The sequence below is a fragment of the Bufo gargarizans genome, chromosome 5, assembly GCF_014858855.1.
Source record: "Bufo gargarizans isolate SCDJY-AF-19 chromosome 5, ASM1485885v1, whole genome shotgun sequence".
NCBI classification, from domain to species: Eukaryota; Metazoa; Chordata; class Amphibia; order Anura; family Bufonidae; genus Bufo; species Bufo gargarizans.
The window spans coordinates 310,517,856-310,534,077 of record NC_058084.1 but is presented as its reverse complement, the minus strand read 5'-3'; the positions used below and the strand labels follow the sequence as shown (position 1 = coordinate 310,534,077).

The 16,222-nt window shown below is 42.7% G+C and overlaps 1 protein-coding gene across 1 annotated transcript in view; it reads left to right on the top strand.

Annotated features, from left to right (window-relative positions):
• The first annotated feature begins 2,198 nt into the window (after positions 1 to 2,198).
• WRNIP1 (WRN helicase interacting protein 1) overlaps positions 2,199 to 16,222 on the top strand; it is a 115,014-nt gene continuing 100,990 nt past the window's right edge. The window contains exon 1 of the mRNA XM_044293967.1: positions 2,199 to 3,214. Within this exon, the coding sequence (XP_044149902.1) occupies positions 2,606 to 3,214 (609 nt within the window). The 5' untranslated portion in view covers positions 2,199 to 2,605. The remainder of the gene's footprint in view (positions 3,215 to 16,222) is intronic.

The following is a 16,222-nucleotide window of genomic DNA, read 5'->3' as shown; positions in this document are numbered from 1 at the left end:
CCCCATTAGTTCCCACAGTTAGTATAATGCCCCCCATTAGTTACCCCAGTTAGAATAATGCCCACCATTGGTTACCCCAGTTAGAATAATGCTCCCATTCTCTGCTTCTGCAAAAAAAAAACTAAAAACACTCACCTCCTCTATTTGCTGCTGCTGCGATGGATGCTCACTGCTGACTGAAAGCTCAGGACAGGACCTGTGCTCCAGCGTGATATCGTCTCGCAGGTCCTGTCCTCCAGTCAACAGCGCAAGCAAATGGAGGAGATGAGTGTTTTTTTTTTTTATTAACACAGGGGGAAGGTAAAGGCTGCACTAATAAGTGCTCCGCAATGGAAGAGCTCATTAGTAGCAGCAGTCCTGTTAGGATTACTGGCACTGGCAGGGCCACTAAAATACCAGCCAGGTGGCAACCCTACCTGGCATACTGTATGCATGGTGAATGGCGGCACTCCAGCTGTTGCGAAACTACAACTCCCAGATGCATACTTGCTCTGCTCTTCTCAGAACTCTAATGCCCTTTTCACACGAGTGAGTGCAATGCGTGAACACATAGCCCCCGCACTGAATCCTGACCCATTCATTTCAATGGGGCTGTGTACATAAGATTTTTTTTTCATGCATCAGTTCTGCGCAGCATGTTCTATATTTTGCGTTTTTCACGCAGCCCTGGCCCCATAGAAGTGAATAGGGCTTCTGTGAAAAACGCATTGCATCCGCAAGCAAATGCGGATGCAATGCGTTTTTTACTGATGGTTGCTAAGAGATGTTGTTTGTATACCTTCAGTTTTTTATTGCGATTGCGCGTGTGAAAAACGCATCACAACGCATTGCACCCGCGCAGAAAAAATTGAACAACTGAACGCAATCGCAGACAAAACTGACTGAACTTGCTTGCAAAATGGTGCGCGTTTCAGTGAACGCATCCGGAGCCAATCCGTCACACTCGTGTGAAAGAGGCCTAAGGGTACTTTCACACCTGCGTTTTTCTTTTCCGGCATAGAGTTCCGTCCTAGGGGCTCAATACCGGAAAAGAACTGATCAGGCATATCCCCATGCATTCTGAATGGAGAGTAATCCGTTCAGGATGCATCAGGATGTCTTCAGTTCAGTCTTTTTGACTGATCAGGCAAAAGAGAAAACCGCAGCATGCTACGGTTTTATCTCTGGCCAAAAAAACTAAAAACTTGCCTGAATGCCATAGGAATGTATTAGTGCCGGATCCGGTATTCAAAATACTGGAATGCTGGATCCGTCCTTCCGGTCTACGCATGCGCAGACCGCAAAAAAGGTGAAAAAAATAAATGCCGGTTTCTTTTTTTCCGGTTGACACTGGAAAGACGGATCCGGCATTTCAAGGCATTTTTTAGACTGATCGGGATCCTGATCAGTCTTACAAATGCCATCAGTTGGCATACGTTACGGCGACGGAACTGCTTGCCAATTGTAGTTTCACAACAGATGGAGTACTGCAGTTTGCCCACCCCTTAGGAATATGCAATGGGAGCTCATGGCTACATACGCCAAACATATTCACAAACAGAGCGGTATAGGTGGGCACCGTCAGGGTATGTTTACATGTATACATACCACCCAACGTTTAGGGTAGTCGAAGAGGGACACTTACACCTCCTTGTATGAAAGATCCTCTCCAATCAGTGACTGAGGCGGGTCATTTGTTGTCCTGCATTTTCAGCCATGTTGAGGCAGTAGCAGGAGGTGAGGTGGATATAATATGTTAGTTATTTTTTTTTTACAGCATATGGGAGTTTTCTTTTTTCTTGTGCTGGATACCACTTTAAATAGCACAGAAATACTCTGATTATACATATTTTAAGGTTCTAATTGCACTAAATTATGAAAAAATATATAGTTGTCTAATATACAGGTGGGAAGCAGCCAGATATTGAATTGTTCCAGAAACTAAGTTTATTAATGCACATTTATTTCCCAGGCCAAAAAGAGGGGCTGTCCGTGGGGGTGGGGGGCATGTATTCACAAGCAGAGCCGTACAGGTGGGCACATGCACATATTTCACCCCAAATTTAGTACAAAACCCTAGTGACTTTGGCACGGCGAGGAAGATAAAATGGTGCATGCACGTGCCCCTGTGTGTTCCATTGCATTACTCCGGGGTTTGGCACTGTGAGGACGTCATGCCTCTGAAAGTACACAGGGACCGGGAAGTAAATGCGCCATTAGACAGCAGTCTGTGAGGAAAGGTTCCCGCCAGTGTCCCCATCTCGTGACAGGACGGGCAAGAAGCCAGCGCGGCCGAGCCGGGACTTCATCTCCCATGGTGCTCTGGTTATACGGCGCCACATGACTGAGGAGGAAGAGGAAGGAGACGGCTGCTAGTACCGGGCTACACTACGCGGGAGTCTGGCTGAAGCTCCGTGCGGTATCTGTACCTGCCGCCATTAGCAGTGGCATTGCTCGGAGTCGGTGCCTATGATAATAAGTGGCTCTTAGTACTGTATGGAATTGCTGTAGGTGGTTTCAGGGAATCATTGCCCACAATACCCTGCTGTGACTTTGCTGCTTCTCTCTGATTTTGGCAGAAACTCCTCAATATTCTGCTTTATTACTATATAGGACTGTTTGCAGTATGGACCATGTGGCAGAGGAGCCTGGGGCATCACAGCATGACAGTGCAGCTAGCACAGTGAAATGCCCAGTGTGTGCCCTGGAGGTGCCAGATTCAGAAATCAATGCCCATCTTGACACCTGCCTCCAAGTGCCAAGCGGAGTGACAGCCAAGAAGAGGCGTCTTTCCCCGCAGGAGGGTGATGCCCCTGACGGCGCTCGTAGCCCAGGGAGGCTTCTGGGATTGGGAGGCGCCAGCTTCCCTTTATTCCATAAACACAGGGTTGGTGAGCGGGCACCTGACGTAACGCCACCCAAGGCTCCTTTCTTTTCTGTAGCGTCATCCAAAAGGCCAGAGGCTAAGCAGAACATAAGTGCCGCCTCAGCTTGTGAAGGCCAAAATGAAGAACATTTTCGGAATCATCAGCCACCGTCTGGGAACAACCAGAAAGATACGAACTTGGCGGAGAAATTAGATGGCAAACCTCTGGCCGACAGAATGAGACCATGCACCTTGGAGGACTATATGGGCCAGAACAAGGTCGTAGGGGAGAACACCATGCTCCGAACCCTGCTCCAGGCCAACGACATCCCGTCTTTCATACTTTGGGGACCTCCTGGTTGTGGCAAGGTTTGTATGTCAGATCAGCAGCTTGGATCAATGGTGGGGGTGATCTTATATTTACATACGGCTCCGTTCACACTAGTTCCCTAGTCCGTTAAAGGGGTGCTCCTAGATTCTTAGGAAATCCAGAAGCAGAGTGAGTGCAGCAGAGATGGAGGCGCAACAGAGGGTGAGTACTGACTAAAATTTTTTTCCACAGGATAAAAGACAGGAACGATTTCCTAAAATGCGTAACACTAGTGTGGACAGAGGCTGGTACAGAACCCGAGAGGTTAAATTATATAGGATGAGTTCAGACTCAAAGTTTCATACAGAAAGGAATTTTTAATCCAGTTTTTATCATAAGGGTACTTTCACATTAGCATTTTTCTTTTCCGGCACTGAGTTCCATCACAGGGGCTCAATACCGGAAAAGAACTGATCAGTTTTATCCCCATGCATTCTGAATAGAGAGAAATCCGTTCAGGATGTCATCAGTTCAGTCACAGAACGGCGTTTTGGACGGTGGAAATACTGCATGCTGCAGTATTATCTCCGTCCAAAATTCCGGATCAGTTGCCGGAATGTCGGATCTGGCATTAATTTACATTGAAATGTATTAGTGCCGGATCCAGCATTAAAAATACCGCAATGCCGGATCCGTTCTTTCGGTAAAAATGTGAAAAAAAAAATAGAAACAGATGCAGATTTCCAGATCCGGCAGGCAAAAAACGAAACTGATGTACTTCGTATGCTTTCCGTTCCGTTCAAAGATAGAATATGTCCTATTATTGTCCGCATAACGGACAAGGATAGTACTGTTCTATTGGGGCCAGATGTTCCATTCCGCTAAAAACAGAATGCACACGGATGTCATCAGTATTTTTTGCGGATCCGTTTTTTTTGGCAGACCGCAAAACACTGAAAAAGCTGCGCTATGTAGACTGGGACAGGATTATCAGAGGGCAGAGAAAGTAATGACCACTGTTTTTTGTTGTTGAGGGTCAGGACCGACGTAAACAGTGACCCCTTCAGACAGCTAATCAGTGAGGGTGCTGAAAGTTGGACCACTCTAAGGCCTCTTTTACACGGGCGAGATTTCCGCGTGGGTGCAATGAGTGAGGTGAACGCATTGCACCGGCACTGAATCCGGACCCATTAATTTATATGGGGCTGTGCACATGAGCGGTGATTTTCACGCGTCACTTGTGCATTTTTCGTGAAAATCGCAGCAAGCTCTATTTTGTGCGTTTTTCACGCAACGCAGGCCCTATAGAAGTGAAGCAAAATCGCAAGCAAGTGCGGATGAGGTGCGATTTTCACGCACGGTTGCTAGGAGACGATCGGGATGGGGACCCGATCGTTATTATTTTCCCTTATAACATGGTTATAAGGGAAAATAATAGCGTTCTTAATACAGAATGCTTAGTACAATAGGGCTGGAGGGGTTAAAAAAATAAATAAAATAATTTAACTCATTTTAATCCACTTGTTCGTGCAGCCTGGCTTTTCTTCTTTCTTCTTCTTTGAGGAAATGGACCTGTGGTGACGTCACTGCGCTCATCACATGGTCCGTCACATGATACATCACCATGATGATGGACCATGTGATGATCGCAGTGATGTCATCAAAGGTCCTTTACCCAGGTCCTGAAGAAAGAAGAGAAGCCGGGCTGTGCGAACAAGTAAATTAAGGTGAGTTAAATTATATATATAATTTTTTTTTTTTTAACCCCTCCAGTACTATGCATTCTGTAATAAGAATGCTATTATTTTCCCTTATAACCATGTTATAAGGGAAAATAATTACATCTACACAACCTTGAACCCAAACCTGAACTTCAGTGAAGTAGTTCGGGTCTGGGTACTACAATCAGTTTTTTATCATGCGCGTGCAAAACACATTGCACCCGCTGAACTGAACAACGGAACGCAATCGCAGTCAAAGGGTTAAAAGTCTAGTTAAGGAGGTTGTCTGAGATAAAAATCATTCAGTTATTTGGTCAGTAATTTCCATCAGTGATTGGAAGAAGATCTGCGCCTGTTCTGCGTTCAGAGCCGCACCTGGGTTTTGGCTCAAAATCACTGATGGAAATAACTGAGCAATTAAGGGTTTGTTCACTTCACCGCTATGGATTCTGTCATTGTTTTCCATTATTATATGGTTATAGCGGAAAATAACGGAATCCATAAGACGGAAGTCAAAATGGAAGCCTTTATAATACAAGTCTAATGGCAGCAGAACGGATCCGTCTGGTTTCCATTATGCAGGAGTCCATTATGCCCATAGACTTGTATTATGACGGAAGCCTTTAACCACTTCAACCCCCCTAGCTGAAACACCCTTAAAGGGACACTGACAGGCCCAATAACCATAATTAGCTGTACATATCCATGCACAGGTCTTCTAATGTGCATTAAAAACATATAAGTATCCCCCCTGTCCACATTATGAATACAGTTAACTCACGTTTTATAACCTGAACTAATCGCTGTTCTTTCTGCCCAAGGGGCAGGGTTTCAGCTTCTCTTGCGCCCAGCCAGCATCAGCCCAACCGCAGTTTTTGAAGCGCCGCCCAGCTCATCAATATTCACTTAGCTGGGCGGCTTCTGCAGTCCCCGACCTTCCGAGATCTGGCGCATGCCCAATAGAAAGCTATGGGTTGCGGGTGCATGTGCAGAAGCTGAAAGCGAGTCCGATGCCCATAGCTTTCTATGGGGCATGCGTCGGATCTCGGAAGGTCGGGGACTGCAGAAGCCGCCCAGCTAAGTGAATATTGATGAGCTGGGCGGCGCTTCAAAAACGGAGGTTGGGCTGATGCTGGCTGGGCGCAAGTGGAGCTGAAACCTCGCCCCTTGGGCAGAAAGAACAGCGATTAGTTCAGGTTATAAAATGTGAGTTAACTGTATTCATAAGGTGGACAGGGGGGATACTTATATGTTTTTAATGCACATTAGAAGACCTGTGCATGGATATGTACAGCTAATTATGGTTATTGGGCCTGTCAGTGTCCCTTTAATGACCAGACCACTTTTTACACTTCTGCACGACACTACTTTCACCATTTATTGCTCAGTCATGCAACTTACCGCCCAAATGAATTTTACCTCCTTTTCTTCTCACTAATAGAGCTTTCATTTGGTGGTATTTCATTGCTGCTGACATTTTAACTTTTTTTTGTTAATAATCGAAATTTAACAAAATTTTCCAAAAAAATGACATTTTTCACTTTCAGTTGTAAATTTTTTTTTTTAAAAATGACATCTATAAATACATTTTTCCCTAAATGTATTGTTTTACATGTCTCTGATAAAAAAAAATGCTTGGGTAAAAGTTATAGCGTTTACAAACTATGGTACAAAAATGTGAATTTCCGCTTTTTGAAGCAGCTCTCAATTTCTGAGCACCTGTCATGTTTCCTGAGGTTCTACAATGCCCAGACAGTAGAAAAACCCCATAAATGACCCCATTTCGGAAAGTAGACACCCGCTATTCGCTGATGGGCATAGTGAGTTCATAGAACTTTTTATTTTTTGTCACAAGTTAGCGGAAAATGATGATTTTTTTTTTTATTTCCTTACAAAGTCTTATATTTCAATAACTTGTGACAAAAAATAAAAACTTCCATGAACTCACTATGCCCATCATGAAATACCTTGGGGTGTCTTCTTTCCAAAATGGGGTCACTTGTGGGGTAGTTATACTGCCCTGGCATTTTAGGGGCCCAAATGCGTGCAAAGTAGTTTGAAATCAAAATCTGTAAAAAATGGCCGGTGAAATCCGAAAGGTGCTCTTTGGAATGTGGGCCCATTTGCGCATCTAGGCTGCAAAAAAGTGTCACACATCTGGTATCGCCGTACTCAGGAGAAGTTGGGGAATGTGTTTTGGGGTGTCATTTTACATATACCCATGCTGGGTGAGATAAATATCTTGGTCAAATGTCAACTTTGTATAAAAAAATGGGAAAAGTCTTCTAAAAAGGAGCTGTCGCCTCTCCTGACATGTCTGTTTTAGTAACAATCCTCATTTCCCATGTAATACCAGTTCTGGATAATAGTTTCTTATAACTCTATGATGTACCGTTCTTACCTTATTCCTGCTAGACGTTTATGCATAAAGGTACAGATGGGTGTTACCAGTTGGGGGTGTGTCCCTGCTCAGTCTGCCACTGGCTAAACTGATTGGACGAGGCTAGACTATACAGGGACACACACTCAACTGGTAACCCCCATCTGTACCTTTATCCATAAACTTCTAGCAAGAATAGAATAAAAATGGCACAACATAGTCATAAGAATATATGATCCGGCATTGTCATTTTTATGTGGAATATAATCATTTACTAAAACAGACCTGCCTAGAGTTGAGTTGTAAAGATAAATTAAGATCATTTTTATCGCCGCTCGACGTAGCACCTGTAGTATAAAAATATAAACATATTTATCCCGTACGGTGAAAGGCGTAACGAAAAGAAAATCAAAATGGCTGATATGCCTTTTTTTTGTTGCTTTACCTTGCAAAAAAATTGAATATAAAGTGATCAAAAAGTTTTAGACAAAATCACTAAAAACTACAGATCGCCCTGCAAAAAATGAGGCCTCACACAGCTCCATAGACATAAATATCTAAAAGTTATATGGGTCAGAATATGGTGATTCCGCCCCATTTAGATTTTTCTTTTTTCCCAGTTTCCCACTACATCATATGCAATTAAATGGTGCCATTAGAAAGTGCAACTTGGCCTGCAAAAAACAAGCCCTTAGGCTCCATTCACACGTCCGTAACGTGTTTTGCGGATCCGCATTTTGCATACTGCACATTGCCGGCACTAATAGAATATGCCAATTCTTGTCCGCAATTGCAGACAAGAATAGGACATGTTATATTTTTATTCCGGGAATGGAAATGCGGACCTGGAAGTGAATGGGTCCGCAATTGAGTTCTGCAAAATGCTGAATGAAATTGCGGACGTGTGAATGGGGCCTTATACAATATGTAGATAGAAAAATTATGGGTCTGGTAAGGCAGGGAGTGAAAAATTAAGACACAAAAACTGAAAATTGCCAGTTGGGAAAGGTCCAAAAAGGTTTTCCAGGATTTGGATATTGATGGCCTCTCCACAGGATAGGTCATAAATCTCGGATCGTCCGGGGGCCGACATCCAGGGCCCCCGCTGATCAGCTGTGTGATGAGGCCATGCAGCTTATCAAACACAGCACTGTACATTGTATACTAACCCAGCTTGAATGGCACTGAGCTGCACCTAGGCCACGTGACTGATGATCAGCAGTGGTCACGGGTGTTGAACCACCACCGATCTGATACTGGGGACTGGTCACCAGACTCTCAGAAATCTTGTTTTGAAAAATATTCCTGAGCTCCAGATCTCTCCGCTTCTGCCGCTGATTTCAGTTGGAAAAACTGTCAGCCAGCAGTAGGAGGGAGAACCTGGAGAGCATGAACAGGGGGACCCCCCTCGGCATGCATCGGAGCGGTTAGAACCTAGCAGCATGAAACCCCTTCCTGACATGGCAATTTTCAGTTTCCATTTTTTACCCTCTGCCTTCCCAGAGCTGTTTTTTTGGGGGACAAGATGTACTTTCTAATGCCACCATTTAGAATTTTTTATTTTATTTATAAATATATATTTGTGGAGCTCAATATGCAATGATTAGATTGCAGTTTGTATAAAGTAATGGAATTTTATCCATCACCCCTTACAAAGATCAGTATATTCCAATACAGTGCTGCCACCCGCAGGCCTGACTTGGGATATACTAGTAATTAAGCTTATTACTGCAATGGGACGCCTTTCCTGATCTCTGGGGGAGGTGTTCCTGCCCGGCAAGCATGTGCTTCAGGGTCTCTGTTTCCTGCTCCCAGTTGACACTCGGATGTCTGTGGAGTTAGGCTACTGCTACACGGCCACAGGTGTCGACTATTTTAGAGATAAGATTTGGCGGTGAAAACACAGCCATCAGGCAAGCGAGTCACGTGTCATGCATCGAAGTCAATGGAGTTGTGCGCCACATGCAACAGTTGGATTTTATGAGACTGTTGCTTAGCAGTCGCATCATGTGTCGTGTTGCAACACCATTGACATACACTTATATAAAAGTTGCACGACACTTGTCGCAGTGTAGCTGTGCCCTAAATCACTGGCTGAAGCTACGACCAGTGAGATATATATTTTTTTGGTGTGCCAGTCTTCAGTTTTGACATACAGTAAAGTGTACATTTTATTGACGCCAATAGTTTTGCGCATATACACCATGTGGGATCTGTTGGATGCAGTATTTGGTTCAGACAGCAGAGGGTGCTCTAACACTAACTGAAATAGTATTTGCATTTCAGGATGGTCATTCTCATGGCTTTATCAGGGGATCCAATTACATTTTTGGCATTTTTATATCATATCTCTATTTAAGTGTCTGTATAACGGCCAATACATACAAATTTGATGTGCCATAGGAACAGCCTGCAGTTTTCTCTTTATTGCATGCATTTTTTGTGGTGTTTTATTATTATTATTTTTTTCTCCCAAGCATTTTTCTCTATGGAGGCAATAGAAAGTAAAACATAGTTTTAACATGCTGCCAAATGAAACAATAAGCACACCAAGAAAAATGCGCAATAAACACCACAAAAATTGCAGAAGTGCAGAAAAAACGCCACAAAATTCTTGTTTGAACCCATTCTATACACATGGGATATTTATCAAAAACTGGTGTAAAGGAAAACTGGCTTAGTTATCCATAGCAACCAATCAGATTCCACCTTTCTTTTTCCAAAGGAGCTTTGAAAAATGAAATGTAGAACCTGATTGGTTGTTATGGATAACTAAGCCAGTTTTCCTTTACACCAGTTTGATAAATCTCCCCCACTAAAACATCAGAATACCAGGATGTGTTTTTTTGTTTTGGTTTTATTGTCATATTTTCTTATGTCTTTTGCACGTCTTCCCGCTAGCATTTTCTTTTCTAGGGTTTACCCCTATAGAGAAGGTGCTAGTAAAACCCCTAGACACTTTGACTCTATACCAAGTATAGGTCAGCTTACTTTGAAACAGATTTTGACTCAAGACTTGTGGCGCAATTTTGTTGCAAAAGGGTCTGTGTTAGACCCATCACCTTTACAATATTCTCCCTTGTCAAGCATATCGGAAAAAGTGTAGAAACCCTATGGTGCCAATTTGCGACACTTTTTTTAGACCGATTTTGGCACACACTAGTAAATCTGGGCCATTGGTGTTTTTAAATACAAAGACAAAATTCCACATTTATAATTAACGAAAAACGCCATTACCAAAAAAAAGAAAACACTATTGTGTCCTGCATTTCCTGTTTCTCATAGATCTTCCGCTAACATCTGGAGCTAGTTTTTTTACTGCAAAAAAATTTAGGTCCGAAAAATGCCATTAAAAACCTACACGTGAAAGCATCTGAACAGACATACCTGGAACATACATGGTTCTACTCAGCAGAACTCGGATCACCATAAAACCCTCTAGTGATCCACGTTCAGGCTTTTAGGACCTGCTGATGTTGCATGTGTAATCCTGTCTGTATTGCAACCTTCCTGAACGGGTCGCTGTGTGCTGGAACAGAATTTTTCTCGTCGTGTATACGGCACAGAGCGTTGTGGCCTCCTGGGCTGCACCTTATTGGGTATAATTTAGCATTGGAAGGATACGTGCAAACATACGGTTCTTGACGTAAAATTGTTAGATGTCACATGCTAATTTTACTGTCACACTGCAGATAGTCTACCTACATCTTTGGGAGCAGTTTTTTTTATTATTGCATTGCACTTCCGTCAGGTAGCTCAGCTGACGGGCTCCTGATCTGACCTTCTAAACACTCATTATAGCGCAATTATCTTGCTGATCAGTGTTTATCACCGCTCAGTAATTTAGAAAAAAGGTTTATTAGCAGCACAAAGTGAAAGTAGGATTCACACAGCTGGTTAACCCCTTGTGACAGAACGGCTTAATATTTTTTTTTTTTTTTATAAAGACCAATTGAAGAAATTATTTTTAGCCCATAATGAGTAAAATGCAATCATAAAAAAAAAAAAAAATGCCCCTGAAGGTGTACATAGTCTTTAACGCAAACTGCCATGCATGTACGTCGGGGGATGCATTGCCAGAATACAGTCTGCCATACATGCACGGCGTGTTGATCGGGCGGACATCGGAGCGATGCGCGCCCAATCAATGCAGGGGTCCGGCAGTCCCTGATAGCCGGGCCCTGCTGTATCCGCCGACATTTCTGTTTACAGCGATGCCGGCGGATTAACCCCTTCTATGCAGTGGTCTGTGCTGACTGCGACATAGACATTGTTTTCGGTGGGTGAGTGAGCGAGCGCATCGAGTCCCCGTGCTGCTGTGGCGGGGACTCGATGTGTCAGAAGGCAGCCCGATGCCTTGCACGGCATCGGGACCTGACTTCTACGGGTGCCCAGGAGATCCAACCTCAGGTTGGGTCTCCTAGGCAACCTGTTAGTGTATGACTCAGTGTAACACACTAACAGACAATGCATTACAATACAGATGTATTGTAATGCATTGCAGAGGGGATCAGACCCCCAAAAGTTGAAGTCCCAGAGTGGGACAGAAATAAAGTAAAAAAATAAAATAAAATGTTTTGAATAAAAAATGTTTTGAAGTTAAAAAAAAACGCCCCTTTCCCTTGCTTTTATAATTAAAAATAGAAAAGAAATAATGAAAAAACGCACATATTAGGTATCTCAGCGTCCATAACAACCTTCTCTATAAAAATATCACATGAGTTAGCCCCTCAGGTGAACACTGTAAAAAAAACTAAATAATAAAAACGGTGTCAAAAAGCCATTTTGTCACCTTGCATCACAAAAAGTGTAATAGCAAGCGATCAAAAAGTCATATGCACCCCAAAATTGTACCACTCAAACCGTCATCTCATCCCGCAAAAATGAGCCCCTACCTAAGAGAATCGCCCAAAAAATATAAAAAAAAAATGTCTCTCAGACTATGGTGACACTAAAACATGAATTTTTTTGTTTGTTTTAAAAATATTAGTGTATAAAACTTAAATAAAAACAAGTATACATATTGGGTATCGCCGCGTCCATAACAACCTACTCTGTAAAAATATCACCTGATTTAACCCCTCAGGTGAACACTGTTAAAAAGAAAAAAAATAGCCATTTTGTCACCTACATCACAAAAAGTGTAATAGGAAGCGATCAATATACACCCCACAATTGTACCAATCAAACCGTCATCTCATACTGAAAAAAATAAGCCCCTACATAAGACAGTCGCCCCAAAAATAAAAAAATTATGGCTTTCAGAATATGGAGACACAAAAAAAATATTTATTTTCAAGAATGCTTTTTTATGTAAGACTGAAACAAACAAATGTCATATTTTGTTACTGTCATGTCAGGTTAGATCATGAGCTATTTTTATAGTGCAGGTTGTTAGTCACGTGAACGTTGTAAATAACAACACAAAAACTGTGCCAAAACAGTTTTTTTTTGTTACTTTGCCTCACAAAAAGTGTAATATAGAGCAACTAAAAATCATCTGTACCCTAAAATAGTACCAATAAAACTGCCACCTTATCCCGTAGTTTCCAAAATGGGGTCACTTTTTGTAGTTTCTACTCTAGGGGTGCATCAGGGGGTCTTCAAATGTGACATGGCAAGTTAAAATTATCCCAGTGAAATCTGCCCTCCAAAAACCATATGGCATTCCTTTCCTTCTGCGCCCGGCCGTGTGCCCTTACATCAGTTTACAGACACATATGGGGTGTTTCTGTAAACAACAGAATCAGGGCAATACATTTTGAGTTTTGTTTGGCTGTTAACCTTTGCTTTGTTAGCAGAAAAACATGATTAAAATGGACAATCTGCCATAAAAGTGATAATTTTGAAATTTAATCTCCATTTTCCATTAATTCTTGTGGAACACCTAAAGGGTTAACAACGTTTATAAAATCAGTTTTTAATACCTTGAGGAGTGTAGTTTCTAAAATAGGGTAATTTCTGTGTGGTTTCTATTATGTAAGCCTATCAAAGTGACTTCAGACCTGAACTGGTACTTTTTTAAAAAGTGGGTTTTGGAAATTTTCTGAAAAATTTCAAGATTTGCTTCTAAACTTCTAAGCCTTCTAAAGTCCCAAAAAATAAAATGGCATTCACAAAACGATCCAAACATGAAGTAGACATACGGGGAATGTAAAGTAATAACTATTATATGAGGTATCACTATCTGTTTTAGGCTCCTTTCACACTAGCGTTCGCCGGTCCGCTCGTGAGCTCCGTTTGAAGGAGCTCACGAGCGGACCCGAACGCCTCCGTCCAGCCCTGATGCAGTCTGAATGGAGCGGATCCGCTCAGACTGCATCAGTCTGGCGGCGTTCAGCCTCCGCTCCGCTCGCCTCCGCACGGCCAGGCGGACAGCTTAACGCTGCTTGCAGCGCTCAGCTGTCCGCCTGGCCGTGCGGGTCCGTTCAGACTTACAATGTAAGTCAATGGGAACGGATCCGCTTGAAGAGGTCACCATATGGCTCAATCTTCAAGCGGAGGCATCTTGCGCACTTAGAAAATTTTCTAAGTTATTAATGCAGACGGATCCGTACTGAACGGAGCCTCCGTCTGCATTAATATGATCGGATCTGTTCAGAACGGAGCCGATCAAGCGCAAGTGTGAAAGTAGCCTTAAAAGCAGAGAAATGTAAATTAGTTATTTTTTAAGTTGCAAATTTTTAAATTTTTTTGGTAAATTTGGTATTTTTTTTATAAATAAAAATGAAATATTTTGATTCAAATTTACCACTGTCAAGAAGTACAATATGTGACGAGAAAGCAATCTCAGAATGGCCTGGATAACTTTAAAACGCTTTTACTTATCACCACATAAAGTGACACATGTCAGATTAGCAAAAATCAGTCTGGTCCAAGGTGAAATATGGCCCGGGTTAAAGTTCTCAGCACATGTCAAGTTACATGTTGATATTTCCCATCGCGTGTGGATGAGATTACCGGCTTAACAAAAAATGTAAAGACGTTGTTAATAACAGTATTCAGGGTTTGTTTCTGGCAGCGTTTTACTTGACACTCTGGTGAATACACCCCTTTAACTAGTTCATTTTTAGAGGAACCTCCCTTTCTATGTGCTTTTATGTAACCTGGGTATATAGGGTTATATATCATTTTTAGACTTTTTTTTTTGTAGCTTATATATGTAACATTTTGTTCCTTTTTTAATGTGTGAAATTCTAGGTGACTCTCCAGGAAGCCTTGCTTGGTGAGGGGGTATTGTCACTTGCCATTTAGCAGATAAGCACTATTATTTTTGGCACTTTCTCCGCAATGTGTTCACCATCCCCAGCTGCTGCTCTAATGTCGGCCCCCCTACGTTCCTGTGGTTCATCAAACCATTTTTGAGGTTAAAAGGACTCTGATGACGAGGGACACAGGTCCTATGTAACCCAGAATAAACAAAGACAGGTGGTGGAGTCTGATCTGAGGACAGGGAAGAGATCGTATTAAAACAGACCGGTGAAGATGGTGTTACTTTAGAGGTTAGACTTGTGGTGCCTATTGATATTATACTGTATGTGATGTTAAAATAAGGCCCCCAAGATTTGATCATAGAGATGGCATCTGCAGACAGATACATGTGTGCTGGCTGCTCTGATGGTGGGAAGGGACCATAGAGAGGTATGCATGTACCCTATTCCATCTTTATGCAATAGCCAATGCGAGCATCTGTTGGCAGAACAATTTTTGAGTCAGTCACTTTAAAAAAAAGTCTTTTGTGTCTGTATATTACTGTTTCCTACTTGTTTTGGTGCTCCCTGGTGTTAATTAGATTTTTTTCCCTCAGGATGTCCACCTAATGTTTCCAGTGTTGGAAGTCCCACCATCTGGGGAGAGGAGACATCAGATTGATTACTGCAATACCGCAGGCTAGCCAACAAGAATGAGTCCTCTAGAAGAGGCTTCTGCTTCCCAGCACTGAACACATTAGGTCAGGGGTGGCCAACCCGCGGCTCACAAGCTGCAGACAGCTCTTTGTCTCTTTAAGTGCGGCCTTAGCGGTGGAGCCGGGGAGCACTCTCCACCCCGTTCTGAGATCTCATCTCCTGATCGGGCACCGTTGCTACTCTGCAGCTGCAGCACTCTCATCACTACATCCTGATGCACACTGTCAGAAGCTAGTACATGGAGACGCACACTATGACCTGATGCTGTGCACATCAGGTCACATTGGAGAGCATGTCAGACCTGCAGAGTAGCAACAATGCCCGATGGTGAGGTAGGCGATTTTATTAATTTTTTTATTTAAAATGATAGATCTGAGCATGGGGCGGGAGGTTCTGATCTGAGTATGGGGCGTCTGAGCACTGAGGGTCTGACATTTGGAGGCTGATTTGTACGGTCTTATTTTGGAGGTTTGATTTGGAGGTCTGACTAGGATTTGGGGTTTTATCTTGGGTCTGATGAAAAATATATTTTTCTTATTTTTCACCTCTAGGTGCTTCTTTAAGGCAGAAAATGCGGTGACTCGAGTGTAAATGTATAGCTTGTGGCTCCTGGTAGTCATACATTTATTTAATTTTTTTTGTCCTGGCTCTTTGTGTCTGTGGTTGGCCACCCCTGCATTAGGTAAATCTTTTGAAAGGAAGACAGAACACATCAGGGTTTCAGGTAGGGCAACAGATTTTCTTGAATATTTTGTAGGTCAATCCCTTAAAGGGTCACTGAGTTTTGGTAAAATCTCTTATGTAGAGACGCATTAAAGGTTTTGATCGATAGGGATCTGAGTTTCTGAGACTCCCACCGATCACTAGAACGAGGAAAGAGAAGAACTTGCATATTGTGCTCTCTCTCACTACAGGAGCGGAAGCAAGAGATATTCAATAGGAAGCCTACAGGCCTGTCTTGTTTCCATCCTCTGCAGTGAGAAGAGAGAGAGTGATATGCGAGCGCTTCTCTCTACTCGTTCTAGTGATCGGGGTCTCAAGACTCAGATCCCCACCAGT